This window comes from Lycorma delicatula, chromosome 5 (genome assembly GCF_047948215.1).
Source record: "Lycorma delicatula isolate Av1 chromosome 5, ASM4794821v1, whole genome shotgun sequence".
Lineage (NCBI taxonomy): Eukaryota > Metazoa > Arthropoda > Insecta > Hemiptera > Fulgoridae > Lycorma > Lycorma delicatula.
The window spans coordinates 70,268,900-70,288,298 of NC_134459.1; the positions used below are offsets into that span (position 1 = coordinate 70,268,900).

The following is a 19,399-nucleotide window of genomic DNA, read 5'->3' on the forward strand; positions in this document are numbered from 1 at the left end:
AGAAAGAATAAAATATGACGTGCGTAAATTTAATGTGGTAGTCAGTTTTATTTAGATTTTTATTTTGAATATTTTATAGTTCATGTTAAGTCAGTAATGTTGGATTTAATTAATTTATGTATATTAACTATTAAATTTAAATAAATCACGTAGAATTTAAATAGACAAAATATATATGAGATGTCAACGTTCGGGTTTGTAGCGTAATTGGGAACGGTTTGAATCGGACTTCGGACTCTATGCGTACAGATTGTATATGTAGAGGGCGTATTGAAGTGGGAGGAATTCAAATATCGAAATGCAAATGGGTTTAAATTGAGTGTACTGAATGGTTGACGTGCATATGCAGTAACGTTACAACCAAAACACATACGCGTTCACATAAATGCACGTACAAAACTGTCCTACTACTAATTTATAAGGCATCACTTCACCTAAGTACTGCATTATAAGTTTGGTTATCTATGACATTACGCATGCATTGATGAAACATACGTTCTTTTAGATTCATTTTTTAATTTTCATCGAATTTTTATATATTTAATTACATATATGTCCAGTAATTATTATATATTTTGAAAAATCTTTGTAATTAACTAAACTCTAAATGGACCACACGTGCCAGTTCGATCGCCTTAGAATTTAAAAGTGCTTTATCTCGATGTTACTTTTAAAAGGAAAACGAAAGAATTTTAAGTGATTTGTGAAATTATTTTCATCATAAATAATGAATGACTTAACATGAAAGTAGAACATGGCTTAGGCGTTTCAACACATTGTTAAAATATGGCGACTATCTTTTAATTAATATTTATTTATTATTTTTGTTAACAACTTTATTAAATTAATTTAACTTTATTTTATGCTGCGTAAAATATCATTTATTGATTACAGATATAGAACTAAATTAAATTCAGGGAACATTTCATGCTTAATTAAATTATATTTTTTATATTATATGCATAAATATTCATATGCATATGCATATAAAATGTAATGTTAAAACGTTTTGTTGTATTACATAACTATTTTTTAAACTTTCAAAAGAGACAAGTTTAGTGTTTTTTGTTTTTTTTAATTTTATTTAAATATGTTTTCCATTGTCAAAATAAATTAAAAATAAAGATATTATATTTCATTTAATATTAAAATTGATGAAAAATTTATTCTTGAGTAACCTAACGATTTAAGAAATTCAATTATAATTATAGGCTCATTTTTAAGTACTGAACTATTGAATACTAAAACAGCTCCGGTAAGAATACTTATTAAACTTCATTTCCCTTTATTGTCTAGTTACGAGGTGGTAAACTACTTATTATTATGTTTTTATTATGTTATAATATCTTTATTATGATCCAGAACCTAAACTAATAATGAATGCTTGTTTAGTTCCTTAATCGTTCTTGAACGAAATAAACAGAAATGTTAAAAGCACACTACCATGAGGGTAGGAGCTCTTACGCCTTCAATATTTGGCTCTTGACAAATCGAAACAAATTTGAAAGGAAAGTGAATAACGACGCAAGGAGAGATGGTAAAAGTGTTGAAAGTAATTAAATATATTGTTTTTTCCGGCTCAAGTCAAAAATGATTTGAAAGAAATTCTTAAAGATCACATATCAATTTATTAAATTTAAACCTAGCAGCCAAGTAAAAAAAAATATTTTTTTAAAAATGTCCTAAAAAGTCAGATCAGATTCGATTGAATAAATAAATAATAGAATTAAAATCTGTTTCAAGATATATTGCTTACTCATATCCTGTTCATTTTGGTTATGAAGGGAGAGAAGTTAAATTTAAAATAAGAGTTAAAACAAAAATGATGAAATTCTTTAGAAAGGAGGTTATTAACAGATTAAATATTAAAATATAAGATCATAATTAACCAGAAGTTGCGAAATTTTATTATCTAGGAAATAAAGATGGAAAAAGGAAAGTAGAAACCATAATCAGGCTGGCACATACGAAGTAGAACGTTCATTAAAAACATAAGTATGCTAGAATCAAACATTGTTCTAAGAATTAAATATATTAATAAAAACACTTGTGTGGAATGTAATACTTTATCGCAGCGAAACATGGTAAAATAAAATCATATAAGGTAGGTTTTTAATATGTATTTTCGCAGGCGGAATTTTGTGAAAAAATCTTTTCACAAGTGGTGAACTAGATTGCTACGTAGTGTTTTAATGCGTCAAGGTTTGGTTAACTTAATCCACCGGGTTGGTGTAATGGTGAACTCATCTTCGCAAATCAGCTGATTTCGAAGTCGAGAGTTCCAACGTTCAAATCCTAGTAAAAGCAGTTACTTTTATACGGATTTGAATACTAGAGTGTGGATGCCGGTGTTCTTTGATGCTTGGGTTTCAATTAATCATACATCTCAGAAATGGTCGACTTGAGACTATTTAAGGCTACACTTCACTTACATTCTTCCTCTGAAGTAATATCTGACGGTGATTCCCGGACGCTAAGGAGACGGAAATTATGTTTAGTTTACTACAATGGTAATAGATGAATATGTAGATAGAAACCGGTTGAAAAGGGAAAAGACTGAAATATATGGATAAATTAGAATGTCTTATGTAGTAGCCTATATATAATGAGATTGAAAGATTAGCACAAAACACAAAGGAATGAGGAAAATCACATCAAACCAGTAAATTGACTGATGAAGTAATAGGTAAAAAATGGTTCTTAATATTGTAGAACGTTAAACAGTAAATTTCTTTAAAAAATTATTTAAAAAGGAAGTATAGAAATAGTATCATTTTGTTAGTAAAATATTTTAGTTTATATTGATTTTTTTTTACTTTAACCATACATGTAGATTTTATACCCTACATTTATGTTATAAACCTCGGAAAGTTATATAGCTTTCCAACTAAGTTGGAATCTCAAATAATATGCAATAAAGCACGTAACCTCTATTTATATTATATTTATCTTTCTTTTTGCTTAGATACAATATTCAATTAACATAGTTTAATTTTTTTTTAAATAAAAACTTTATATCTGTTGGCTTCTACTCGGGTTTGGAAATCTTACGTATTACGCAAGAGCTAAGTAATTATAAACTCAAATGCGACCACTGAACACTTTTAGTAACCGCAGTACGATACTGTAGGCGGATGAGTTACATGTAGATTGTTTGTGATGTTTGTTTTAAAAATTTTCTATTTAAGTCAGATTGACGAATTAGTATATTTGTTGTTGAAAAAAGGTTTTAGACGGTACTTGAATTTGTTTTTCGAGTAGTTAACGAGTAAGTTTCCAGCAGTAGAAGCTATCATCAAGGTTAATCTTGTTAATGTTGTTGATTCCAACGACCATGAAGGTTCAGTCTACTAGAAATCCTCGCTACGTTTACATCGTTTGGCTTCATTAAAGTGGAACGGGACGAAAGCAGCGGTAACAGTGAGAAATTACCGAGTGTGAACCCTTTTAACTAACGGTAAGGGAAGGAAAAGCGGTAGAGCGGGGCGAAATGGTCGGAAGGTTAAACAGAAGGGGAAGGGGGAAAGATGGAAAGACACAGATGGGAGAAATGCGGTGGATCCTTCTCTGCTTGTATACCGAACGGGTACGGAGAGACGTGTCCCTAGGTTTGATTCATGTCAGACACCGGGCGTGCTCTTACAACGTGACAAGAGGAAAGTAGAAGAGACGTAGCAGCGCAGCGGGAGATTCTCCTTGATGAACCACCTCCTCGTTCACTCGCTCGCACGCATGTACTGTGAATAGTTTGCACATGAAATCTTCTCTATAAACTTTGGTATTTACTAAAATACCATCATTAATTATTTTCTGCAGAAAATGTAATTAAATAATATTACTTTTGTTTCCATTAATTATTTAATGTTAAAAAAATTGTCTTCCATTTTTCATTGAGTAGGTGACATACATCAGGGTAGATATTTATCATTCATCGGATTCACGTAACATTGAGTTACAACATTTCACTGAAGTTTTATTTTCTTATTTATCTATCTATAACCTTTTTTTCTCTATCTAATTTATAGTTCTCTAATCTTTGATAGTTATATTTTTTTCTTACTCTTTAGGAGTATAATTTATTTATTACCCTCTTTAATTATCTGTATGTTTTATGTACATTCATCTAACCAACAGTTGTTAACTGAATTCCATATATATATATATATATATAAAATAACAATAATATATATACAGGATGCCCTTTAAAGGTGAGGCCAAATTCTAGGAAATGATTCTACTGAACATACTGAAGAAGAAATGTCCAGTGAACATAGGTCCAAAAACGCATATTTTTCTGTCCGTCCCCCATTTTGTGTTTTTTTTTTAAAGTTATTTTTCAAGTACGGTTGGAGATAACGCATTAAAATTTTTTACTTTATTTTAAATTAACATTTTTTAATAGGAAAAAAATAGCGATAATCTTCGTTGAAAAATTTCAAAACGGCGGTCGTTTCAATTTTTCAATCTTAAATATCTTAGGAATTATTAGATTTATCAAATTGTGTTGTATTATAAAAATTATGAAGTTTAAAAAAATATATATATATGAAGTCGGATACGAACCGATGTGTGCATGGTTACGGATCCGACACGTTCTCATTTACACCACATAACTATACTTGAGCGACGTGAAACAAAATTATTATAAAATGCTGATACGGACACCACAAAAAAATATAATGCAACGTGATGTCCACCACAATGCAATTGTGTAAGTGTCCACTTTATTAAAGAATTGTAGGATCTTATCTCACTTTCAAATAAAATAAGTTTAAATGAAGTGCAGCAAAACGTATGTTTATGTAATTTAATAGACGTACAAGGAAGTCATGTGGTGTCCACATCAGATTTTTTCCATCAGAGGAAATTGGTAATAATAAAAAAAAAATAATAAAATAATAATGATTTTTCTTTAAAAGGTTTGCTTTCGTAAACATAAAAAAAATGAATTTTTAAAAACAATAAATAAGTATGCGTCGAAGAAATTTTGGAATCACAAAATGCAAAACTTTCCTGAAATGTTTAAACTTAAAAAATAAACACTGATGTACTTCTTTCCCCTATAAACACACTGCATCCCTTAATAAAGACATCTGTTTATTTACCATCTGGAGAAGCAATTATCTATAAATACTAAAAAAAGGAGGTTCAATTCCACCTGTAATATTTTTCTTAAGCGATACTTTTCCCCAAAAGAATCCATTTTTATGATTCTTGTTTTATTCAGTAGAAAAGTTTCTTTTGTAATATCCGTTGTAATTTTCTACCAGAAAACTTAAGAAAAAATTGTTTGTGTACATAAATATTATTTAAACGCTAATATTTTTGAATCTATATTATTAAATAATAAAAATATTATGTGTTTGTATTCTAATATTCATAGTATTTTTACGTAAAATTTTGAAAACTATTTATTGACAAACTTAGCTGGTAAAAAGTAATAAACATATTTTAGTATCCCATAAAGACTTAGATCAAACCTAGTATTTGTGTCTCGATAATTCTATTCTCATTTTTGACAAAATACTGGGTTTTCGTTTTTGTATTTCTTGTGAACGGTTTATTTGCGATATTTGTAACAGAAATTCAATTTTATTACTTAAAAACAGATCACAACAATTAACTTACAAATAAAGAGGTAATGTATATTGGAGATTAACCGGAAAATAAGTATATGCTCCAAATTTCGTTTAAAAAATAATTTACTGAAAATCTAAACCTGTTTTGCCATTTCAATTGTTAAAAAGTCATAACCTTAAGATTTTTTTTTAAATTTGTAAAAGCAAATACAATTAAAAATCAGACGTTAATGTAACTTGGATTGAAATTACGAGTAGAACAAAAATCGTTTGGGTTATTATAAATATTAACGATTTGAGAATTGCTGTAATATAATAACTGCTTAAAAACTGACTACAAATTAGTTACAAATGATTGTTTAAATATTTAAGAAATAATTACCAATTAAATAGTTAAGAAAGCTTTCTTTATAAATAAAGAAGTAAAAACTTCATTGTTGAATAACGATAATATCCAATTGCCTGCTTCAAATTTAATTCTGTTACTCTTTTATGAAAGTTTTTAATCCCTAGAACATTAAACTGTTATATCTAACTTAAAACGTTTGTTCATAGACATTTCTTTTATTGGGATAATATTTGTGCTTTCTATTAGATAACTTTTATCTAACTAACGTACAAAAGAGGTGTACATACACTAAGTGGGAGGGGGGACAGTTTGGATTGGAGGATTTAATGGTTTAGATATTTTTAAAATAATTTTTACCCTTTTTTTATTGCGGTTATGTAGAACAATAACAGATTTTTTTTATAAAATCTGGCTAAAAATATTCGTTTTACAATGTTTCTTAAACACTTTATTTTTTTAATTAATAATATATTTTATTGTTTGTTTGATTATACGTTTTTAATTATTGTGTTTTTTTTTATAATACACACCTACGGTTTGCAATATGAACGTATTAATTAATTAATATATATTAATTAATAAATATATATATATTATGGAATGCGAGAAGCAAGAGATGGGATCCTTTTCTTTCTCTGTTTAGCTTCCGGAACCACCGCAAGGTAATAACCTCTTAAGTAATAACTTAAGAGGATGAATTAGGATGTATGTTGTAAATGAAATGTAATCTTGAACAGTCTCAGGTCGACTATTCCTGAGATTTGTGGTTAATGACGACCTAGTATTCAAATCCGTATAAAAGTATCTGCCTTTACTAGGATATGAATCTTAGAACTCTCGGCTTGGAAATCAGCTGATTTGCAATGACGAGTTCACCATTAGACCAATCCGGTGAGGTAAAAAGATGGGAACCTGCTAACATGCAATTGTACGGAAAACAAAAATATTTGTTTTCCATATAATGATTCATGATTATAATTCATTGTGATTAAATGATATTTTCATTATATATATATATCTATTTTCTTATTTGATTTATTACATGTTTATCAAGAACTCTTGTTGTAATTATTTGGTTCAGTGATATTATTACTACGCATTATGTGAGTTATTTTGTTGTACATGTTATATTATCGATTCAAATTTATGTGTATTGGTTCGAGAACATACTTATGTCAGGATTGGTCGAGTTGTAAAGCTCACCGGGGTGGTCTAGTGGTTAACTTGTTATCACAAATCAGCAAATTTGAAAGTAGAGATTTCTAAGGTTCAAATCCTAGTAAAGACAGTTACTTTTATTTTATTGTATGGATTTGAATACTAGTTCGTTGATACCGGTGTTATTTAGTGGTTGAGTTTCAATTAACTACACATCTCAGGAACGGTCGACCTAAGACTGTACAAGACTACACTTCATTTACATTCATATATATCATCATCATTCATCCTCTGAAATAATACCTTACGGAAGTATATTTACGTATGGTATGTATTTTGAGCGTAATAATCGTTATATATCGAACGCAGGAAAAAAGAGATTTGCTTGTATGACGCTAATCGCATCATATATTTTTGGGCCTCGATAACAAACGGTTGTAGTTGTATTTTTATTTCCTTCTACGAAGAAAAGGAAGTATTGTAATCGCGAAAAATTTTGGTTTTTAAATATCAACGGAAATATCCATTTTGACTATCCCTGAATCCATTTTCACTAGTTTGGCGTGACGTCTGTACGTACGTAAATACATACGTATGTAATTTCGCATAACTCAAAAACGATTAGCTAAATAATGTTGAAATTTTGGATTTAAGACTGTTTGTTATAACATCTAGGTGTGCACCATCCCTTTTGATTGCAATCGACTGAATCAAAAGTGTCCAAAAAAGCCCAAAATTAAAAAAAAATTGGATTTTGTACTTTTTCGTAACTGCAGTAATCATCCATCATTGAGAGCTTTGCAACCATATATCATAAGTGGTATTTATTTTCATTGGTTCCAAAATTATAACCAAATGAAATTTTAGTTAATGCAATATTTGGTTTTTACAAGGGGAAGGCACATCGATTCGAATCCGATTTCATTTCCTTTTTTTTAATGTTTTTTTCTTAAGTTAAATATATTGATTTATTAATAATTATTAACCTCTGATTGAATAAAATATGAGTAAATATCAGAAGTCAGTGTAATAAAGTTTTATGTACTTTGCATTTTAATTCAAGAATCTTTACAGACATTATTTTATTAATAAATCAATATATTTATATATAAAAAAACAGTTTAAAATATATATATATATATATATATATATATATATATATATATATATGAAGTCGGATTCGAACCGATGTGTGCATGGTTACGGATCCGACACGATCTCACTTACACCAGATAACATCTTGAGCGACGTGAAACAAAATTAATATATAAAATGTTGGTACGAACACCACAATGCAATTGTGTAACTGTCACTTCATAACTGTAGGATCGTATTTCACTTTCAAGTGAAATAAGTTTAAATGAAGTACAGCAAAAAATGTGTATATGTAATTTAATAGGTGTACAAGAACGTAATGTAGTGTCCAAATCATATTTTTTTATTTACTTTTTATTCAATAAAGTGTTGTTAATAAATCAGCTGATTTTCAAAGTCGAGAATTCTAAATTTTAGTCCTTATAAAGGCAGTTGCCTTTGAATTTGAATACTAGACTGTGAATACCGGTGTGTTCTTTGATGGTTGGGTTTCAATTAACCACACCTCTCAGAAGTGGTCGACCTGACGCTGTTCCAAACTAGATGTTTACCGGTACATTTACACTTCCATTGTATTAAATCTGCACCTACGTCTGGCCTGGCAAGCCGGTATTGGTAATTGCATTTGCCTATATACAAACTTAGAAATTTGTAAATTGGAAAATTGGTTGTCATCCTTGACTTTGTTATCTGAAACCTCCTTTTTTTGTTTCTGTTTTTAATATCTGCTGGTAATGATTGTACAGCAATTGTAAATGGCCGTTTCAGTTGATATTTTAAATTAACTTTTTTGTTAAACATTTTTTCATCGTAATCATATTTTCTTATTAGGGAAATGTAGAATAGATTTAAAATATAAAACTGTACTGTAACCTTAAGAAACTGCGATATCTCTATCAATTGTTATTAAAATTTCGACTTTTGTTATATTTACCAAGCTGCAGTATAATTTTTAAATTTTAAATTTAAGAGCTTTATTTTCAAAAGTAATTAATTACTCATGTAATGTTTTTCTTTTCGTATGATTATTGCATCAATCTCCTTGTTAATATCTCTAAAACGGCAGCCCTGAGAATATAAAATGTTTTTTATTGGAAAAAGTAATTTTTTTTCGTTAGGTTTTATGACGAAACGTAATGAAAAAATTAAATGCTGTTTGTTAAATCATATGGAAATTGTTCTTCCAGAAAATGTTTTTGGGGTAATTATAGTCATCATAATGTAATTACTTCACTAAAAAAAGCTACTATAAGAATAATTTGTAAGTTGAAAATGGTAGGTTGATAATTAAAAATCAATATTCTACTAAAAAATTTGATCAATTTTGCCTGCAGATTATAGAATAATAAAAACAAAATTGTTATTATTATTATACTTAGTAACAAAGTTACTGAAATTTTTTGTGTGCAACTTGAACTGAAAAATTCAGTAAAATAACATTACGTGCCAAAGGGTAAAATAATATTTTTTACATTCAGCATAGCACGGCTGTAACGTTTTGTGGTAATATTAAAATCATGTAATAAATTAATCTTCAAGAAAGTGATTTTAAATTTATAGAATCAAATATTTTACGAAAATACTCTTCTTATTTTGATTTATTAATTTTTATACCTTTTTACTTCAGCTGAAAATTAATGTTTTGAGTGTTTGCTCCATCAACAAGAAACAGCTGCTATTTTGTTTTCGGAAAAAAATTTCAAAGATTTGTCTTGCTCTGCAATCAACTACAAAAGTTGAAAAAAAAAAATCAAAATTAATTTTAAAAAGTATTGTTGTTAACTTATGAAATAAGTACGAATATTAAATATAAGAGTATAAAAATTACATTATAGTACTACATATCATATTGTTGAATAAAAAAACTTATTTACACATATATATTACAGTTATGTGCAAATTAAGTTAGAATTATTTATTTTGCATAACAAAAATCGTTTTTATAAATCAAAACATTATTTCCCCAAAAATCAAAAGAATTATGAAAATCATATTAATAGAAATATTTTTAAAAAATCTTTTTAATTTTAATAAATTTAATATTGTTGAAATTATTTCATAAATTTTGTAGAAACTAATTAATTATAAATCAATAAACATGCAGGTTCTTCAGAAGGCATTTAAAATCAATTTAACTTTAATAATTCTAAATTCCTTTAAAGAATAATAGTTATTTGAAATTGGTGTAGCAAAGAAAAACAATAGAAAAATAAGAAACATCATTTGTTAGAAAAGATCAATTCAGTTTTGGTTTGAGTGTCAGACATTTTATTAAATTTAGTATACTTTTTCTATTTATTACAGTACATATATTCCGTAAAACTTTCTCTTTATTCTTTAAATTCATGTGCTGAAAATTTCATGAAGATTAATTCTCGAAATAATTGCGGATATACAATATATGTATGTTGAATTTGAACTGAAAATCTCCTTCATTTTTCAAACCTGGTAAAAACTGTGTTGGTCAAATCATATTTATTTAATTTAATAAGAACGTCTACTTATTAAAAAAAAAAAACGATAGAACATTTGAAATAATTAAGTTGGATTTAAAATTAATGTATTTGTCAGAAAGTATTTTTCGTTTAATATGAACTTTTTTTTTATAAAAGAAGAGTTTTAGTAATTTTTTATAATAAATATTCAGGATTATCTTGTTAATTTTATTTAAAATTAGAAATGTCCATTTAATTTTTAAATAAAATAAAGTCAAATAATATTTTTTTTTTTTTTAAATAAAACAAAATATAATAAAGATATAAGTACAAGGTTTTAAGTGCATTAATTTAGATGTAATATATATATATATATAGTTCAGTGTCTTTTTTTTTATATTTCATTCTATTTATTGATTTATTATTATACTTTTTTTTTGTAAGTTGAAAGAGGTATGTTGTAAAATACATGGTAGAAATTAATTTGATACTTTAGGACAGAACATAATGAGGGTTGTCTTAAGAAGTGCGAATAGCTGTAGCGTCCGTGTCGTCCGAGCGTTCTGATATATTTGTCGCTGTCACGGTCGCATCTCAAAGAACTACTGAAGAAGTAATAGTGGTTAAAGAAGGAAGATACTGTACTACTAACACCAACGCACTGACAGCGTTCTTGGAGAACTGCCACTCCTCTTTATCTATCGTTTTCTTTCTCTCCCGTCCCATCTCTATGTATTTTTCTTATTTTCTGTCTTCATTTTTTCTTCTCTTTCTATCTGCCTATTTATCTCGACGTGTTTTCTTCTCTTTCTACCATCAACCGACTGCTACTACTTTTATCCATTTGTTAAAGTTGCAACTACAAAAAATGTTTCCCAATTCATTTGATGTTGAAAATAAGAAATAAAACTTTTATGACAATAATGCCGGTATTTTTGTACGACTAAATTTTTATTTCAATAAAAACTACTTCTGTCATTTTTTTTTTGTCGCTCGTAATATACATATATCAATTAATTTGTATCTATTTTTATTCGGTTACACGTAAATATGTCATAATTGATTAATTTTCACCATCATCCTTTACATTTATATAAGATCGTAGAGTAGAGTTGCAGATCACGTATCTACAATTTACAACACCCTCCGACATTCCTCCTCGGAAACTTTCTCATATCTCTTTTCAGGGTTTCTCCAACAGAATTTTGAACACCCTCAATAATAATCAACATTGTCGTACAATTATTATCATTATTAATTTTGATCAAATGAAGCAGTTTATTCATAAAACGTAATTATCTTGGAAATCTTAGGTTTTTTTGTCTTTATTTAGGGTAATTTCTAAATTTCTGAGTAGGTATCAGTAAAACATTTGAGTTGTCATTTGAAAATTATAATGAGTTGTTAATTTGAAATTATACTGTGAGGAAAGAAAAGTATTTTAATAGCTTTAAAGTTATTATAAAAGTATTATCCCTTAGTATTTCAGCTGTTTCAGTTGTCTGTAGATCTTCTTTACGTTAATTATTATGTCTTTTTAAGGAATAAAAGTTTAATAGTTTAATAAAATAAAAATCTTTTAAATAACTTTTAAATCTTTTTCTAAGCAGTTATATTCCTCATTGTTTATAATCTTATATGATCTTTCACTATTTTTCCGTTGAAAAGATGAAATCTTTTTATTATATAATATTTCTATTTTGTTGGATTAATGTCTTTTATCCTTTGAAATTCGTTTTAGATTAAAATTTTATTTAGCTTAATTATTGTTAATTTTTATATTAGGTATTTATTAATTTATTTTATTTTTATTAATGATTGAAAATACAATCGTTATTGTAACTTATAAAAATCTGTTTTTTATATAGCGTTATAAATAAAAGAAATTTATGTCCTTTATGTTAATAATAATACAAAATTATACTCGTAATAATACAAAATTCTATTAGTATTGATTTATTAAATGAGAATTCGTTAATGAAAATAAAGGGAAATAAAGCAACCATAGTTACTTTAATCATTCAATTTTTAGAAGATGACAAAACAATTCAAAAAGGTTTTAATATTTTCTTGAAGGTCCTTTTAAATTTTAGATGGCCTGAAAAATGAGAATGGTATTTTAAGGATGAGGAAAAGGAAAATTAAATAAAATTATGTTCTATTAGTTATTAATATTTTTATTATGTTAAACTTACTCATCGCTTTTTTATTTTGTTTTTTTTATATACATATATATAAAAGCTGGAAAAGTATTACATCACTTTCCCTGCTACGTCATTAAGTCAGACAATACTTGAAATACCTTATTCATTGTAAAGTTTTTTTTGCATTTTAGGTGCGAGATTTCATGATAACTATATATGAACTATAAACTTTCGAAAAAATGTTGAATAAATATCTTAATGAAAGAGAGATAGAGTAAAATAAAAAATACATATATCATAATTTTAACAGTTGGGGGTCGATTTTTGAAAAAAAAATCCTTTTGGCTGTTTGTATATGAATTTTAAGTAACAAATTTTCTTTAATCAATATTATTCTAAAATGCCTCTGAAAAAAATCGAAATTGGTTTGTTCACGATATCTCCTCACCCCTTAACGAATTTTGAAAAAATTAACATGATTAATGCCCATATATAGAAATATTTGATTGAAATTTAAAGAAAATCGGTACGGTCAATCCTGAGATATAAGGTCAACATCTGTATATATTATGTTTTTTGGTCTAGATGAACTTGTTGGACCTTAAAACGTAAAGTTTTACAAAAATAATCACTTTTTGACATGATCATCATACTTTCCCCTTTAATATTATATTTATTTATTTATTTAGATATTTATTTATTTTATTTATCTGCCTAATACTCGTATTAGGTAGATCATAAAAGAAAGCTACCTATTGTAATGGGTACCATGATTCGACTTCCGGAAAATTTCGACATATCCTCCCGTTTCACATCCCCCAGACCCTAAAACCACCGTCAGTTCAAAAGTTTATATATATATATATATATAAACTATAAATATAGATTATAGATCACTTTTTATGGACACGATAACTGCCGTAATTTTTCGCCAGTCACTTCCAAATTGATACATAAGATATAACGACCCAAAATCTCGGTCGAGTTCGTTAATGGGAAAATCGGACCATGGGGGTAGAAGTGGGGCCTTTTACGAAAAATAATATCTCTATAACTTTCTTATTAAGAAAAATATCGAGCTCGTTTAAAGTTCTTACTATTCTTTGGATAAGGGCCTACAACTTATCGAAGTAAAGCATTTTGGCATCACCAACCATTGATCCAAGAGGTGGAAAATAGAGTTTAGAAGACAAAAAATCACACTTCCCTTAATAGGGCAGTTTCTAATCGGTTTAAAGTGGTCGTTAGTCCTCTAAACATTACCTAAAGCTTTTGTCTGAAACAGTTTTTGATGTTACCAGCTCTTATTGCAAGGGATGAGCAAAATGTTGCTTGAATTGTATAAGGTGGGGCTTGTCGTATATTAAACTTATTTTCACATTATCGTATTGAATAAATTTGAAGTTTTTCTTAACTTTAAGGTGGAAATTTTTTTATCCACTACTTAACACATGTAATATCTACCTTCGCCTTCCGGCGTGCGGAAACGGATTTTTTTTCTTGTTGTAGTAGTTAGACATTTTTTATAGAAATACTATTTTATATTAAAATATGTAAATAGAACTTTTAAAAATAATACTCTATGACTTATTTTTCACATTTCACATCAACACAGCCGGTACAAGAAATTAATTTAAGGTGGCTGAGTATGTCACTAATTTCAACAATCAAATTATAAAATAAATATAATTTAGTGCTAGCTTTTTCGTTTTGTGCAATTGTTTTTATTTAACATTAAATCCCTTGTAGTAAATGTGGTATCCACCACAATGCTATTATTTATGTGTCCACTTTATTAAAAAATTGTAGGATCTTATCTCACTTTCAAATGAAATAAGTTTTATTGAAGTGCAGAAAAAAATCTGTACGAGTATATGTAATTTAATAAGCGTACAAGTAAGTAAAGAAAATATTTTTTTTTTAAATTTAATTTTTACTTATATCGAAGTAAAGGAAATATTGTGATAAAAAATTTCGGTTTTCAGATTTCATTTTGATTAGTTCCGGCGTGACGTACGTATGTGCGTGTTGTATCTCGCATAACTCAAAAACGATTAGGCGTAGGATGTTAAAATTTTGGATTTAGGTCTGTTGTATCATCTAGTTTTGCAGCACCTCCCATTTTGATTGTAATCGACTGGACCAAAAGTGTTCAAAATTGCACAAAATCCAAAAATTTGGATTTTGGAATTTTTCTTAATTGCACTAATAAGCTCTGAGAACTTTTCAACGATATATCATCAGTGGCACTTATTTTATTGGTTCTAGAGTTATATCAAAATAATATTTTAATTAATGAAATATTTTGATCTTACAAGGGAAAAGCAAATCGGTTCGAATCCGATTTCATATTCATTTTTTTTAACTTTTTTTTAAATTTAAATATATTGATTTATTATTAACCTGTGATTGTAAAAAGCTTTTTACAATAAATAATAATTCAATAATAACAATAAATAAATAAATAAATATATATATATATATTTGAAAAAAGGAGAAATTATTAGTGAAATAAAATTTTATATCCTTTTCATTTTAATTCAAAAAGTTTTACAGAGGTTAATAATTATTTATTTATTAATTAAATATTAATAAATAAAATATTTAAATTTAAAAAATAAGTTTAAAAAAATATATGTATATGAAGTAGGATTTGAACCGATGTGTCCATGGTTACAGATCCGACATGTTCTCACTTACACCACATAACTACTTGAGCGACGTTAAACAAAATTGTAGGATCTTATCTCACTTTCAAATGAAATAAGTTTAAATGAAGTACAGAAAAAAATCTCTACGAGTATATGTAATTTAATAGGCGTACAAGGAAGTAATATGCTGTCCAGGTCAGACTTTTTTTATTAAAAAAAAAAGTAATGCTTAAGAGAAATCATAATCAGATGAGTGAGGTTAACGACGAAAAATACTGTATTTTAACAATTAACGAACAACTTCTCTATTTCTTTAATTGTATACCAAGCAGGTCCACGTGTTACTAATATTTAAAATTAATACTACCATTATTTTGCCGATTATCTCGCTAATTTAGTAATTTATTATTTTACAAATTTACTCCCAGTCTATTATGAATTCACTGTAATGAGTAAAGGATCTGTCTTGCTATTCGGATAATCTTAATTGAACCAATTTTGTAACATTTTTTTACGATATTGTTATTCTATGATAGAATTTTAAAAGAAATGTTTTTCTATAATTTTAATCATTTTTCTCATATTGTTTTAGGGTGTGCACGAGGTGCCTGGCGTACGCCTCCCGCTGCAAACCAGCTACGCGTCATCGAGCCCCCACGCTGCGGTCTTCATGTACAGTTCAGCGGGCGAGGGGTCGGTGACGCTGCAGCTGCGAGACACCGAGGATCTTGAGGATAAGGGTAGTTTGGCTTCCGTATTGGCCAGGTTACAAGAGGATGCTACTTTATCCATCAGTTATCAGGATTCAGAGATGCTAGCTGAAGGTAGCATTGACGTCCTCCTGGGTACCGGTCCTCTTCATTCCAACGGTCAGTTTATATTTTTTCTGTAAAAATCTATTAATATGAATTCTTATTAACGATTATCTTTTTTTTTGTTTAAGATTTATTTTTAATAATTCGTCGTTTTTATTTAAATCTCAGACTATTAATGGCATTCTAAAATGAGTCAGTATTTTTTTCCAAAATATATATACAGTATGTAATATAAATAAAAGAAATGCAGACCAAAAATAGTGTCGTACTTGTTTTTTCAAAACTGAAAAAGTTTATCATTGGATATGTAGATAAAGTAATGCCAATTTCTCGCATTTCAAAAAAAAAAGAATAAAAATATCATTCTACTGAAAACATTGAGTACATTCAAGAAGTTCGTTAGAACTTCGCGGGTAAGAGTCCTCAGAACTGAACGGCACGGCGAAGTCAATGAACTATGTTTACAGTTGTAAACATGTCCTAATCTAATAGTGAAATGGAAATGGAAAAAATATTGAAAAATAAGGATGAAAATATTATATTTCAGTTCACTTAGATTTATAATAAAGGATACTTTCAAAAATTGCCTGGAATTTTGTCAGACAACGGTTTTTTCTTCCGCGGGACTGAATATGTCACTTTTTTCCTCAAAAAGGTGGGTTTACGAATCGCGCCGCTAGGTAGCAGTACTTAAAGGTACTTGAATTTACGAATGATATTGTACAATTACTGGATAATGTAGTTGAAATAATAAAATTTAAAAGAAAATACACTACAGCTTGTTTTAATAGTAAATGTTCTTATGTAAATGAAAGTACTGAAGATGAAACTATTTTTTTAATTCCCATCACTTCATTAAAAAAGAACATAAAAGTAGTAGCTAAAACAAGAAATTATAGCTGCTAATAAAAGACGAAAACACGAACGGTAGGAAGTGTTACAAATGTGACAACAAAGATTTGTTACATAAAACAGAAATAAATTCGATCGGTAAAATAAAAATTTTACGGTTAGAACTATTTGAACTAGTTCATGGCGAAATAAAAAAAAGTTCATTTAATAAGAATGTAAAAAGTGCGTCCACGGATACCATAAAAATCAAGGGTTACACTTGCAAAGTAATGTGCAATATTACATCATGTATCTTCGATTTGTGAAGGTTATTATTATACCAGTTTTATTAAAAATTTCATTTATGTGTAATACATATCACATTTACAGAAATAATACAATTCTTATGATTATTCGTTGTTTAATAAATGAAATCGAGCCGGTAAGAGTTTTGTATCATATTTTTCTATTTTTTTCTTATGTGGAACGCTTAAACATTGTTTGTTATCTATTATTGTATATCTATTGTTTATTTCATATATTTCACATGTATTTTTTTTTTAAAGAAAATTCTAAATTAATAACAGATTTTGATAATAGAAATGTAGTGTCTTACCTTTTTTGAAATCAGTATCGTTTTTTTAAAACAGTTTTTTTTACATTGCAGAAATTTTGTTTTTTGAGCGGAAGAAATGATATCTGAGAGACTCTTACCGTTCGGCTTACAATTTCATTGTAATTTTAGGTAATTTCTTATGAAAGCTACCTTTTGTAATGGGTACCATTATTCAACTTCCGGAAATTTTCGACATATCTTCACGTTTCACATCCCCCAGATTCCAAAACCACCGTCAGCTCAAAAGTTTGTGTATGTACATTTACACACACACACACACACACACACACACACATATATATATATATATATATATATATATATATATATTTCAGTTTCTTATGAATACTATAACTGCCGTAATTTTGCGCCAATCACTTTCAAATTGTTCCTTAAAAAATACTCGAACCAAAATCTCGGTCGAGTTAGTTAACGGCCAAAATCAGACCATAGGGGTGAAAATGGAGGGCTATAACATATTTATTAAGTAAAATATTGAATTCGTTAAAAATTCCTACGATTATTTGAATAGGGACCTAAAACATATATAAGTAAAGTTTTTGATGTCACCAACCATTGGCTAAGTGGGTGGAAAAAAAGGGACTATGAAAACAAAAAATTCATACCTCCCTTAATAAGCACAGTGTCGAATCGGTTTAAAGTGATCGTTAGGCCTCGAAACATTACCTAAAACCTTTGTGTGAAGGAATCTTTGATATGAGTAATCCTTACGACAAGGGATGACCAAAACCAAAAAATCAAAAAAAGCCACTAAAACCAAAATATCGCTATAACTTTCTTATTAAGTAAAATATCGAATTTTTTTTAATTTCCTATTATTCTTTGGATAATGGTCTAAAACTTACTGTATAAAGGTTTTTTATATCACCAACCATTGGCCTACGGAGTGGAAAAAATGAGGTACCGAAGAAAAAAAAAATAATACCACCGTTTATAGGCACAGTATCGAATCGGTTTAAAGTTGTCGTTAGTCCTCTAAACATTACTTAAAACTTTTGTCTGTAACAATTTTTGGTATGACAAACCTTACAGCAAGGGATAACCAAAATGTTGCCGGATTTGTAAGAAGATGGGACTTGTATGTTAAACATGTGAAACATGCAACCATCGTCGTATTGAGTAAATTTGAAGATTTTCTTAACTTTAAGGTGGGAATCTTTTTTATCCTCTACTTATCACCAGTGAAATCTACCTCCGCCTTTAGCGCGTGCCGAAAATGATTTTTTTAGATATGTTTGACACGTAAAACGGTAGTGCAACACTGCAAAGATTATCATTCCCATTTAATAAATTACAAACCGCTTTACCTGCACAATATACCTAATTTCCTTGCTCTTTTTCCCACAAAAGCTTATCCAACTGCAATTTGTTATCCGTAACTCCCTGTTCAATAATCTTTTAAAATTTGTAAATACATCAATTTTTATTTCAATAAAAACAGTAAGGTTTTTCTATACAGTTTCGTTCCAATTACAACATCGGTGTTACAAGTATATTTTTTGTATACGTATCTGTTTACATTAATTATTCTGTAAAGCATCAAATATAAGACCTAAAGCTTTTTTGTTAACTAGATTCTGTTTCACTGTATTACTTTATATGTGCAGCGCACTTTACATTTTTTTTTTTTTTAATAGTACATTCACGGCGTAACATAACCTTATTATAATGACGTAACGTTATTATTTAAATTAAAAACAAACAT

At 28.1% G+C, this 19,399-nt stretch overlaps 1 protein-coding gene across 3 annotated transcripts in view; it reads left to right on the plus strand.

The window, feature by feature from the left end:
* The window catches only part of LOC142325068 (uncharacterized), a 968,357-nt gene that overhangs the window by 431,474 nt on the left and 517,484 nt on the right, over positions 1 to 19,399 (plus strand). For all 3 annotated transcript variants that reach the window (XM_075366386.1, XM_075366387.1, XM_075366389.1), the window contains exon 3: positions 16,004 to 16,280. In XM_075366386.1, coding sequence (XP_075222501.1) covers positions 16,004 to 16,280 — 277 coding nt within the window. The remainder of the gene's footprint in view (positions 1 to 16,003; positions 16,281 to 19,399) is intronic.